Source organism: Lemur catta, chromosome 7 (assembly GCF_020740605.2).
Source record: "Lemur catta isolate mLemCat1 chromosome 7, mLemCat1.pri, whole genome shotgun sequence".
NCBI classification, from domain to species: domain Eukaryota; kingdom Metazoa; phylum Chordata; class Mammalia; order Primates; family Lemuridae; genus Lemur; species Lemur catta.
In genome coordinates this window covers 22835118-22848366 of record NC_059134.1, presented here as the reverse complement: position 1 = coordinate 22848366, position 13249 = coordinate 22835118, and the positions used below count along the sequence as shown (strand labels likewise).

The 13249-nt window shown below is 42.4% G+C and overlaps 1 protein-coding gene across 3 annotated transcripts in view; it reads left to right on the top strand.

Annotated features, from left to right (window-relative positions):
• The first annotated feature begins 61 nt into the window (after positions 1 to 61).
• Positions 62 to 13249, top strand: part of RNF214 (ring finger protein 214) — a 45630-nt gene continuing 32442 nt past the window's right edge. Inside the window, exons 1-6 of one of the 3 annotated variants that reach the window (XM_045556401.1) lie at positions 62 to 157; positions 1703 to 1815; positions 4070 to 4580; positions 5247 to 5306; positions 7867 to 8007; positions 10867 to 11006. In XM_045556401.1, the coding sequence (XP_045412357.1) occupies positions 1706 to 1815; positions 4070 to 4580; positions 5247 to 5306; positions 7867 to 8007; positions 10867 to 11006 (962 nt within the window). In that variant the 5' untranslated portion in view covers positions 62 to 157; positions 1703 to 1705. The other 2 variants (XM_045556400.1, XM_045556402.1) reach the window with 2 other exon arrangements.

The following is a 13249-nucleotide window of genomic DNA, read 5'->3' as shown; positions in this document are numbered from 1 at the left end:
CGGGGGCGGCGCGGCGCCACGGCGGCCTCTCCTCTCGCGGCCCGAGCCTCGCCCCCTCCGCTTGTGTCGCCGGAAGTGGGAGGTGTCGCGCGCGGGCCGGCGCTCGACCCCTCCCCCCGTGGCTCGGCCGCCCCCTCCCCCCGCTCCGCCCGCTCAGGTGCGTCCCGTCCCTCCCCCCCCATCCTCCCGGGGGCGCGGCGCGGGAGGTGTGTGCGGGGCGGGCGCGCGGGGAGGGGGCTGCGAGGCGAGGGGCAGGGGCGCGGGCGGGGGTCCGGGCGGGGAGCGCGGGGGGAGCTGTGAGGACGGGGGCGGGGGTCCTGGCCTAGAAGTGGGACGGGGGCTGGCAGTGGGGTGGGGGACCGAGGGAAAGATGTGGAGGGGGCTCTGGCCGGAGCAAGCGGCCTGCTTAGCCGTCCTCTGTTGAGGGTGGCGGTGGCCACCCGGCGCTGCTTCCCCCCATTGTCCCCTTCCCGTCTGTCCCCTGTTTTCTCCCAAGGACCCCTCGCTCCCAGCGTCGCCGCCTCGCTAGTGCGGGCTGTCGGGGTGCAGGGTTCCGTGCGGCAATCTCCAGTCCCCAGCCAGATGTCCCTGCCCTCCCTGCTTGGGCTCTGTGGCTGCGGAGTTGCATGTATGACCCTTGCCCTGTGGTTCTGTGCGCGGGGCACTGAGGACTCCAGGCCCTGGGCTCTGTTGGAGGCAGGATGTTTGCACCTGAGGGAGCAATAATGGCGATTCGGGGCCGTTTTCTCCCCAGAGCTTTGTATCATGAGGCAAACTGAGGCACAGAAGGTCTGTGGGCTGTGACCAAAGCGTTGACCCAGCCCCGTCTCCGTATTTGCCCTATGCGTGGTGCAGGTTCACGGGTATACCAGTGATGCTGTTAAAATAAAAAAAAGTGTGTAAACTAACCCTATGTTCGCCGCCCTCCACCTCCCAAGTTGTTTTTTTCCTTCTTTTCGCCTCACAGTAGAAGGTCATGAGTTAGTTTTGCGGCATAAAGCATGACCTTTTGATCTTAAAAAAAAAAAAAAAAGGCATCTGTTCGGGTTCCCTTTCTTGTGTTCCCATGTTTTCTCATTTCTATGCTAGAGTAACCAAGATTCTCATCCTTTTTTGCACCTTTTGTGGTGACTCTGAAGAGTGTGTACTTTCCTCAGTCAGTGGGTATCAGACTTTTCCCATCTGGGGCGAACACACCGACAGAGCTAAAGATACATGCTGGCATTGCCCTGTACTTGTTCTCTTACGTGCAGACACCTCCAGAAAATCTCACTTTAATGAAGAATGCTTTGACTGTAACAGCCATAAAATGATTTAAAAACATATTACTACTAGGCCAAAAGCTACATCTTTTATAAAGGATAGTAGACAATGTAGACAGGGTGGGCCATTTATGGAAGATTCTCACAGACTGTGATCTACTATTTTAAATGACTGCATTTCTGCCAAAAGTGAAAATAAAATCTTTGCACAGACTCCTTATATAAATATGGTGACTCCTGAGGATTGATGCCCACTGGGATCTATTACATGCAATGGCTTTTTTAATACCCTACTACAGAATACTCAAGTATTTTCTCAAAGTTTTTCTTTGTATTTCTTTCCTGAAACAACTCTATTGTGTGGACATTTTGAGGGGGAAAGATACATTTATTTTAAACTTTTGAAACTTGTAGCCTGTAATTTGTTTCTGAATATACAGAGCATGATGGCGGCATCTGAGGTAGCTGGTGTTGTGGCCAATTCCTCCAATCCTCCGGAATCTTCTAGTTTATGTGCTTCCAAATCAGATGAAGGTCTCCCAGATGGTCTAAGGTAATGTGTGGATTCTTCACTGGGAAGATTCATTTGGGTAAAGGGCTTTTGAAGCTGGTCTTTCCTTTTTTTGGCTCTGCACTAAATGAGCTTTTTAAAGGTAGGGGACTGCCTGATCTATCTTTGTATTTCTGGTGTCCAGCACAGCATCTGATACTCAGCATGCATGCTAAATGTTTGTTGAATAAATAGAATCAGTATAGGGGGTCAAACTCATCAAAAATTCCAGTGTTACCATTTCCTTCATGGACTATATGTTCATTTAACCATATGTTTATATATCATGTTTGTATAAATGAGACTTTTAAATTATAATATATAGAGATATATGTATATATACTCATACATATAAACACAGATATATATATATGTATGTATGTATGTATCTAGATGACTTTGTTCATGTTACTTACTCCTTCATGTATACATTTTTGTCTCCCATCTAAACTTTTGAGGGTAGGAATTGTAGTTACCCAAACTTGCAACTTATAGTGGCTAATATATTATTATGTACAATGTTGAACTAAATTAACTGTATAGTCATCTCTCCATATTTGTTGGGTATTATTAGTTCTGGGACTCCCCTTGGAAACCAAAATCCTCAGATGGTCACGTCCTTGATATAAAGTGGTGTCGTATTTGCGTATAACGCTATGCACATCCTCCCATATACTTTAAATCATCCCTAGATTATTTATAATACTTAATACAATGTAAATGTTACATAAATAGTTGTTATACCGTATTGTTTAGGGAATAATGACGAGGGAAAAAAGTCTGTTCATGTTTAGTACAGATGTACCCATCCATTTTTTTCTTGAATATTTTCAATCCATGGTTGGTAGAATCCATGGATGCGAAACCCATGGCTATGGGGTCCGACTGTGTGTTCTACTTCAGCTTTTTTCTAGAGTACCTGGGACCTAACATAATAAGTAATACTGTACTAACAACTTTATATGTATTAACACATTTAATCCTCACAACAATCCCAGGAGGTAGGTGCTAATATTATTATTCCCATTTACAGGTGATGAAAATGAGACACAGAGAGGTTAGTAACTTGTCCAAGGTTACCAAGCTGTGTTGAAGTCAAGGTTTTAATAAAATCACATACTTCTAGTAATAATAATAGCTGCTAAGATTTATTGAGTGTTTAGTACGTGCTAAGCACTGTACTAAATACTTTATACATTATGTACTCCTCACAATCCTACCAGGTAGATATTATTTCTGTTTTACCAATGCTGTAACTTGCCCAGAGTCAAACAGCTAGTAAATGGTAGAGTCTGGATTCAAACCCAGGTACTGTATGTACCCAAATTTATAATTGAGGCTCCCCTCACCCCACTCTGTAGTTATCTCCCTGCAAGAAGGAATTAGCTAAGAGTGTTAAAGATTTTTAGATAATGAGATGTTCTCACAATTGCTTTATTTTGAACAAGTACTATTGAGGAAAGGACACATTGACTCGATGCTTAAGGGGATCAGTAGACAGAATCTGTTTTAAAAAGGGGGGGAGAACAAAGAAATTTAACATATTTAATTCCTGGGTGAAAGACTTATAATTGCAAATATTAGATGTCATTGTAAATATGTTTTAAAGATCTCTTTAAAAAGCAGTTCATTGAATGGCTGTGACAAATGACAGAAAAACCCAATGTTATGTTTATATATACTAGCAAGTCTGGTATGAAATTTCTATTGACAGCTTAATTTTTGATTCAAAATTATCTGTGCTTTATGCAGCTTTGAAGTGAAGATGCTATGCTCTGGAAAACTTGAAGAACCTAAAAAGTGGTTCTTGTCAAAGATCTTTATAACAAGTTTGAGTGACAGTTATTTTTGTGAAACGTGAGAGTGCAGTAAAGACGATATTTCTAAGTCAATATTTTATTTATTAAAATATTATATATAACTAAACTGAATGTTCTAACAAATATTAGGTTATTTCATCTAAATCTCTAAAAGTTATTCAAAGTGGCCCTCAAAATTTTTTTGGTTCTTTAGAGTCATTTATGTTTTGGCATTTACTATAGACCGTCTTTAGAACCCACGTTCTTAATTACCAAGCTATACTATCTGCATATGAAATACAAGTCACTGGAATGAAACTAAGTTTTCTTTATTCTGGTAATTGGGGAGGGTAATTGGGAGGGCTAATTTTGTCCTTCTAGTGGTTACATTGAAAGTATTATATACTTAATCCTCTTTGAGAATGGGTGAAGAGAGAAACTTTTTATGTTTTTAATAGCCCTAAAGACCCTGCGCAGAAGCAGAAGAACTCGCCTCTGTCGAGTGTAAGTAGCCAAACGATAACCAAGGAGAATAACAGAAATGTCCATTTGGAACACCCAGAGCAGAATCCTGGTTCATCAGCAGGTGACACTCCAGCAGCGCACCAGGCTGTTTTAGGAGAAAACTTGATAGCCACAGCCCTTTGTCTTTCTGGCAGTGGGTCTCAGTCTGATTTGAAGGACTTGGCCAGCACAGCAGGAGAGGAGGGGGACACAAGCCTCCGGGAGAGCCTCCATCCAGTCACTCGGTCTGTTAAGGCAGGGTGCCATACAAAGCAGCTTGCCTCCGGGAATTGCTCTGAAGAGAAATCCCCACAAGCCTCCATCCTAAAGGAAGGTTGCAGGGACACAGGCTTGGATTTCCGACCTGTAGTACCTCCAGCAAATGGGGTTGAAGGAGTCAGAGTGGATCAGGATGATGATCAGGATAGCTCTTCCCTGAAGCTTTCTCAGAACATTGCTGTACAGGTCAAGTATCAAGTTTCTACTACTACAATGGAATTTGGGGGGGTTTTTTGAGGGTAGGAGATATTTCTTCATATTTGTTGGAGAACTACACTGTCTCATTTTTTTGCTGACAGTCATCATACTATTTTCATACAGTGCCATGCCATGACTTCATTCTGGTGTTCAATAAATAAGAAAGCCAGTAGCCAAGTTTCTAATCTTATGGCAAGCAGGAACTTTATGACCTACATAAAATCTCTTTGACTGAGTAATTGATGTGTGTAGGTCATTAGCATTGATATTTCCCATCTTTGTCCTTGCAGGAGGAATCCTTGTTAATTCTCTGACCTATCCTGCCTTCTAGTGACTGGTGTGCTTTGTCATAGGAGAAAGTATGGGCACAGTAGGTTGTAGGGGGCAAGTTTCTCACCTCAGCCTTGAGGCTTTCTCTCAGTTTTTGATCTGGTTCAGGTTATTTGTGGGATAAATGATTAATGCAATGTGGATATTGGCGTCCATTTGCCAGAACTACATTGCTTTTCTTGCTATGGAGCTGGTAAGGGGAAAGAGGAAAAAGTTTGCTTCTTAGTTACTTGTGGCAGTTTTCTAGGTGAAAGTACTAGAATAATTCTGCCTCTTTGAAAGTGTCTCAGAGCAATTCTGAATATAATTGTTTTTTTTTTATAGACTGACTTTAAGACGGCTGATTCAGAGGTAAACACAGATCAAGATATTGAAAAGAATTTGGTAAGCATTTAAAATGTCATTGTTGCTACATAAAACCATTAAAGCAGAACATCTAGAGGCAAATCATTTTAGTTGGAAAGTGTGCAGGAATCCCTTTCATAAAATCTCTGACAAATGGTTAGCTAACTTCTATTTGGTCACTTCCAGAGAAGCTGACTACCTCACAATGCAGCCTATAGCTTGTTTTTTGAGACAGAGTCTTACACTGTTGCCCAGGCTAGAGTGCAATGGTGTCATCATAGCTCACTGCAACCTCAAACTCCTGGGCTCAAGTGATCCTCTTGCCTCAGCCTCCTGAGTAGCTGGGACTACAGGCATGCACCATCACACCTGGCTAATTTTTCTCTTTTTAGTAGAGACGGGGTTTCGCTGTTGCTCAGGCTGGTCTCAAACTCCTGACCTTAAGCGATCCTCCTGCCTTGGTCTCCTAGAGTGCTAGGATTACAGGCATGAGCCACTGCACCCAGCCCCTCTATTGCATTTTTTAAAAATGACTCTTATTGTTAGATCTTATTCTGAGATAAAGACAGAACCTTTATAAATTATTGGTATAGCTGTCTCTTGAGCTTTATGGAGTGAATCCAGTTCCTCATATAGTTGTTAGCTCTGTGTATATTTGAAGTTTTTTTATGCCTTTTCCTCTTACCCCTCAAGTCCAGACTGTTCCAGATGAAATATTTTCAGATGTTTTCAGCATTCTTCATATGAGATATATATATATATATATATATATATATATATATATATATATTTTAGTCTTTTTTCATCATCCTGGTTATTTTCACCTAGACATGTTCCATTTTATCAATATTTCTTTTAAAAAGTGATCTTGGAGCCAGGCACCGTGGCTCATGCCTGGAATCCCAGCACTTTGGTGGACCGAGGCAGGAAGATTGCTTGAGACCAGCATGGGCAAAACAGTGAGACCACATCTTTACAAAAAATAAAAAAATTAGCTGTGTGTGGTGGTGTGTACCTGTAGTCCTAGCTACTTGAGAGGCTGAGGTGGAAGGATCCCTTGAGCCCACGAGTTCAAGGCTGTAGTGAGCTATGATTGTGCCACTGCACTCCAGCCCGGGCAACAGAAGGAGACTGTGTCTCTAAAAACAAAAGTGATCTGGAGAACCAAATGTATATAACCAAATCCTGAGAACCAATTGTCCAGAAACAGTATAATTAGTTTACGATAAGTGGGTATCTCTGTCTCATTTCTGAAGCTTACATTGACTTATTTTGACAATCTTATCGTACTGTTGAGCTTTCAGTCAAACTCCATCAAATCTTTTTCTCAGGCAGTATTTACTTGTGTCTTTCTCATTTTATCCCTAGGTATTTTGATTTTTAAAACTTAGCTAGAGAACTTCACATTTATCTTTGTTGAAATGGTCCCCTTGATCTATCTCTGGCATTTTGTGGCTAAGACAAATGTATAAATATCTAAGTGTATGTTTTTTAAGGGGATGGCTAATACTGGGAAAGACACTCTAGGATCAGGAAGAGGTTTTCAGGGTAAGATGTGTTAATTGAATGGAGAGCAATATAAAAAGGAATAATGCTTGTAGCAACCAGATAAGAAAGTGGATATTTGGTGCAAGCTGAAGAATTGAAGGACAGATGAAAAGAAGTAACTTATTTCAGGGGTTCCCAGCCTATAGTGAGTTGTATAATTATTTCATTATATATTACCATGTAATAATAATAGAAATAAAGTGCACAATAAATGTAATGTGCTTGAATCATCCCGAAGCCATCCCCCCAACTCCCTGGTCTGTGGAAAAATTGTCTTCCATGAAAATGGTCCCTGGTGCCAAAAAGGTTGGGGACCTCTGAATTGGAGTACATTAACCAGATGAAGCTAATAAAAGTCTTTAAATAGTAGCTGCTCAGGAGTTATTTGTAACAGACAGGTAGAAAGGTCCTCAAGAAGAGAGACCTGATGGAGGTGGAGTAGGTGGAAACCTGGGTAAAAGAGACCCTCTGGGAAAGGGAAGGAAGTCACGTTTTCTTGAGTACTTACTCTAAGCACTTTATATAGAGTATTTATTTTGTCCTCACAGTTGTAAGCTGGGGGCCAGATGACTATATGGCAATTAAAGGGGCCAAGCAAGAAAGCATAAATAAGCTTGCATCGTTCTGAAGCATCATTCTTTCATATTGGACCAAAAGAGGCCTAGGGTTTTGTTTTGTTTTGTTTGGCTGTATTCTTTTGGGTGGTTGTGAGGCCCACATGCTTTTTATTTTTATTTCTTTAAGAGACAGGGTCTCACTCTGTCATCCAGGCTGGAGTGCAGTGTCGCAATCATAGCACACTGTAACCTCGAACTCCTGGGCTCAAATGAACCTCCTGCCTCAGCCTCCTGAGTAGCTGGGACTACAGGCACACACCACCGCTCCCAACTATTTATCATATTTTAATTAAGTTTATATAGCCACATATGGCTAGTAGCTATGGTATTGGACAGTGCAGTCATAGAGCTCTACATAAGGCCTTGGATGGGCACTTGGTGAATGTTTCCTGTGTTTACATTGGGAAATAAAACTTTTCTTGTGTTCTGAAAAGGATAAAATGATGACAGAGAGAACTCTGTTGAAGGAGCGTTACCAGGAGGTCCTGGACAAGCAGAGACAAGTGGAGAATCAGCTCCAAGTGCAATTAAAGCAACTTCAGCAAAGAAGAGAAGAAGAAATGAAGAATCACCAGGTATTCTGCTTATATTGAAATTGTGATGAGTTAAGTAACAGTCTCTGATCAAACTTTAATTTTGTTGCTGAGTTAATAGAAATAAAAAAGCAGTGTTTACTTTTTAATAGTTATCATAGAATTTTAAGGATAAAAAGAACCTTTGAGAGCATCTTGTCCAAACTCTCATTCCTGTGGTAGTTCAGAGAGAAAAGTATTACTTATTTAATATGTTTTGTTGACATAATTGTCTACCTGGAAAACACTTGATTATATTTCTATTTCATATTATATTAAAATACATAACTCTAGGTAGATTAAAAATCTACATATAGGCCAGGCGCAGCGACTCTCACACTTTGAGAGGCCAAGGTGAGAGGATCGCTTGAGGCCAGGAGTTTGAGACCAGCCTGAGCAAGAGCGAGACTCCATCTCTACTAAAAAAAATAGAAAGCAGTTAGCTGGACAACTAAAAATATATAGAAAAAATTAGCTGGGCATGGTGGTGCATGCCTGTAGTCCCAGCTACTCGGGAGGCTGAGGCAGGAGGATCACTTGAGCCCAGGAGTTTGAGGTTGCTGTGAGCTAGGCTGACGCCACAGCACTCTAGCCCCGGCAACAGAGTGAGACTGTGTTTCAAAAAAATAAATAAATAAAAAAAGAAAAAAGAAAAAGGTTATTGTGTTAGTTTCCTATCGCTGCTATAATAAATTATCATGAATTTAATGGCTTAAAACAACACAAATGTATTATGTCACAGTTCTGTGAGAAGTCCAACACAGGTGTCACTGGGCCAACATCAAGGCCAGCATTCCTTCTGGAGGCTCTGGGGGAGAAAGTTTCCTTGCCTTTCCAGCTTCTGCTGCTTGCATTCCTTGGCTGGTGGCCACCGTCCTCCATCCAAAGCCAGCATCTGTCTGACCTTTCTTCCCTAGTCTCATCTTCCTCTGATCATAGCTATGAATGGGTCTTCAGTTTTAAGGACTCATGTAATTAGTTTGGGCTCATGCAGATAATGCAAAATAATCTCCCTGTTTCAAGGTTCTTACCTTAATCATATCTGCACAGTCCCTTTTGCTATGAAAGGTAACACATATGCAGGTTCCAGGGACTAGAATGTGGACATCTTGAGGAGGAGTATATTATTTTGCCTATCACAGTTGTAAATAGTAATTCACAGAAGAGGAAAAGCAAATCTATTAGAAATGTATGAAAAGGGCCGGGCGTGGTGGCTCACGCCTGTAATCCTAGCCCTCTGGGAGGCCAAGGCGGGTGGATCGCTTGAGGTCAGGAGTTCGAGACCACCCTGAGCGAGACCCCGTCTCTACTAAAAAAAAATAGAAATAAATTATCTGGACAACTAAAAACATATATATAGAAAAAATTAGCCGAGCATGGTGGCGCATGCCTGTAGTCCCAGCTACCCAGGAGGCTGAGGCAGTAGGATCGCTTAAGCCCAGGAGTTTGAGGTTGCTGTGAGCTAGGCTGACGCCAAGGCACTCACTCTAGCTGGGCAACAGAGCGAGACTCCGTCTCAAAAAAAAAAAAAACAAATGTATGAAAAGAAGCTCCACTTCACTGGTATTCATTTGTTCTTTCAGCAAATATTTTTTGAGTGCCTGATCTAGGCTCTGGAAATTTAGTGATGAACAAAACACAGTCTCTGTTTTCATGGAATGCTTACTGGGGGAGACGGATAGTAGAAACAAGAATAGAAGTCAGGGAAATGGATGTTAAAATTATTAGATACCATTCCTTCTTCTGCCTTCTCCCCCTCACCCAAGAGATTGGCAGAATGAAATAAAAGTTGTTATGGGTAAGGAAAAATGACCTCTTTGAGACATTATTGGTAGGAGTGTGAATACGACCTTTTTGGAATAGTTACTAGGAATTGTCAGTTAAAATTTAATATATACATATACTTTGACCTAGCAATCTTATTAGTAGGAGTTCATTTTTTATATGAAAATGTAGATACACAGAATGTTAATTGCAGTATTGTTTTCAAAAATTAATTAGATTAGAAATGTAATTACAAAAATTTGGAATCATCCTGTTGGTCTTTTAACAGAGAATGGTTGGATAAATTTGGATATATACAATGATATCATATTATGTAGCTGTTTTTGCATTAGATCTATATTTATTGACATAGTATGTTCATGTCAAGTGAAAAAAATCAGGATGTAGAATAATGTACATAAAATGACCTCATTTAAAAAATCCACAAAAGCCAAGCAATACATACATCAATGTGCATGTATTTGTGTGAGAATGGAGAAAGATGTGAAAGTGTAATACAAAGCAGTTAACACAGTGGTTAACCTTATGGGTGGAAGTGGTATGAACTGGAGGATGACTATTTCTAATTCTTATCACTTTTGTATTTTTGACTTCTTATTTAAAAATACATAAATTTATTTGTTGTTAAGTAGTAAAACAAACAAACCCCAAATCCCACACATAATAAAGTAGCACCGTAACAAAACAAAATAAGACCATATTTGTTGGATGTGACAAACTCCCACTTGGTGCAAGAACACCTTTCTTGGCATTCTTGACAGGTGTTCATTCAGCCTTTATTTGAACACCAGTGATGGAGTGCTTATTGCTTTACAAGGCAGCCTATTCCATTTTTGAGCAGTTGTGTTTGTTAGAAATTATTTTTCCTGTTAAGTGGAAGTCTGCATTACTGTTACTTCCTCCCTTAGGTCTGAATACTGGCTTTTAGAGCTACTCATCAACCACATTCTTTCAATTCAATTTGAATTCACTAAAGTCAATATTTCAATTCATGATAGTTGAAAATAACCTTCAGATCAAAAGCACTAACTTATTTCCTTCTTTATTTGTGTGTTACTGTAATTGTGTGGGACTCAGGAGATATTAAAGGCTATTCAGGATGTGACAATAAAGCGGGAAGAAACAAAGAAGAAGATAGAGAAGGAAAAGAAGGAGTTTTTGCAGAAGGAGCAGGATCTGAAAGCTGAAATTGAGAAGCTTTGTGAGAAGGGAAGAAGGTAATTGATGCCGTTTGGAATAAAAAACCCTGTGTTTATGTGAGTGTGTGATAAGGGGCCAGCCCCATTTGTGTTTGTAGTTTCTTTTCTTTCAGTCTAATTTGTGTTTGAAAAACAAGTGAACAAGTAAACTTCTCTAATGACTTTAGCTTTTTCAATACCTGATGTTAGACTTAATAGAAAAAAGTTTCAGAGATTTATTTATTATTTTTTCTTTTTTTCCCTCTCCCCCTCAGCTAACCTAGCCAGTCCCCTTCTCTCTCCCCACCTCTTCTGCCAAGTTTTAGGCCTCACCCCTCAGCAACCTCCTCCTAGGGGTCACAGCCTCCCCACACCCCTCTGGGCTCTCAGAGCTGGTTCTGTGAAACACATACCTGAGCTAAACCAAATGGTCCAGAAGTCGTGAGACATCAGACTCATGCACAGTCGGGGAGTTTTGGAATTCCCTGTGCCTGACAGTCATGCCCTCCCCGGCCCACCAGCCCGCTTGCTCAGCCTCTCCTACCCCTCACAGATCTGCTTTCAGACCCCTGCCCTGGCCTTTCTGCCTTCACTCCTCGGCCCTCCTTTCTGCTCCCACAGTCCTGGTGTGGGGCTCAACACGCTTTCAGAGGGTCCCTTTAGAGGACACACTGACAGCTGACAGGGTAGCCACAGCCAGGAGGGGCCTCCAGACCTCATGTGGGTCCTCCCCAAGCTAGAGAATGACATGCTTTATGCAGAGAGTACAGGAAGATGGGCCAGGCAGGAGTGTCCATGGGCCACAGTGCAGGGTCCCTATAAGTTATAGGGCAGGACAGGCCCCTCACTGGGCCTCAAATCCCAACCTCTGGCACATAAAGGAGTGACCTAACTGGTCTCTGAGGGCCTTTCCCTCCCCAATATTTCCCAGCTAAAATGCCCAACTGGTGCCTTGGGTACCAGATGCCATCCTAGACAGAAATCTGTGCCTCTAGGCAACTGGCTGACTTGGTGCTATTCTGCTGTTTGCATTCTCAACATTGTTCAAGTCACAGATGTCAGCCAGGGAGGATCTAGAAGAAGGAAGGGGTGGCTGGTGAGCCTGGGCAGACCCAGACAGGGGCCCAGACTGTGCAGCCTGCCAGCCTGCCTTCCACTGGTCTGGACAGCTCCTCCTTTCCAGCCTGCTGAGCCCAGAGAAAGGAAACCAGATACAGAAGGTGGCGAACGGCTGGGAGGCTGGACTCTGGCCCCGATCCCCTAGTCCCCCAATTCTCTGTGGACCATGGGCATACCACTTCCCTCCAGGCCTCAGTTTCCTCATCTCTAATCATCTACCTTTTACAGTCCAAAACTTGCATGGCTGATTTCAGCTCACAGGTTGGGGCGGGTGATGGTGGCAGCTGTTGCAGGATATGGGGACAGGTTGGGGGAGAATAGAGAGAAGTGGCTTGCCCTGTGGTGATGCTGGGACCAGTACCCATGTCTCCTAGGGCAACCCAGGGCTCAGGATCTGGGATTGGGGTACCTGGTAAGTGTGGGACCAGAGCTGCCAGCTGCCCAGATGTGTTGTTTCATGCAGATACTGGGCATGTACTTAATGAGCATGAGCTGTCTATTGGGAGGATGGGTGATGCATGCTGTGACTCTGGGCTGCCATGGTGTCTTGTGGTGATGCTGCATCTGCAGACCAGCTGGGCTGTCACCTCCCAGGGTCCTTTGTCCAAGGTCCAGTGCCTCCCCTATCTTAGAGGAGTGGGGAGCTACCCTCTTTCCATAGTCCCTCAGTGCAACATGATTTGACCCCACATGTCACTCCTCCCAGCCTTCCTCCTTACTTGCCTAGGCCTGGATCTGGGCTCTTGGCTCCAGACTGGGGGCACCCTCAACACACACAACCCACCTCAGACTCCAGGGACCCAGACACACTCAGCAGCCCCTTCCTCCACATGCAGTCTGTCCTCACCCCTCAGAGATTTATTATAATACCTTGAAATAATAGTTGTTAGTTGTTGGGTCCAAAGTATGATCAAGTTTTTAATATGCATCTGTCACCTATTTCTCTTGCTTTATAACCTGATTTTTTATAAGTTCAGGCCATGAGAATACTTTGAATGATTATATTTATGTTATTCAGCACCAAAAGCTAATTTTAAACAGTAACATTGTAAGCTATTTCTGAAAGAATTATTTAGGGGATCTGTGTCCTCTTTTGGGTATTGCAGCAAGAGCAAAGTGGGCATAGAATTTGGTCAAATTCTCAGTTTTCCAAGTTTCTTAGA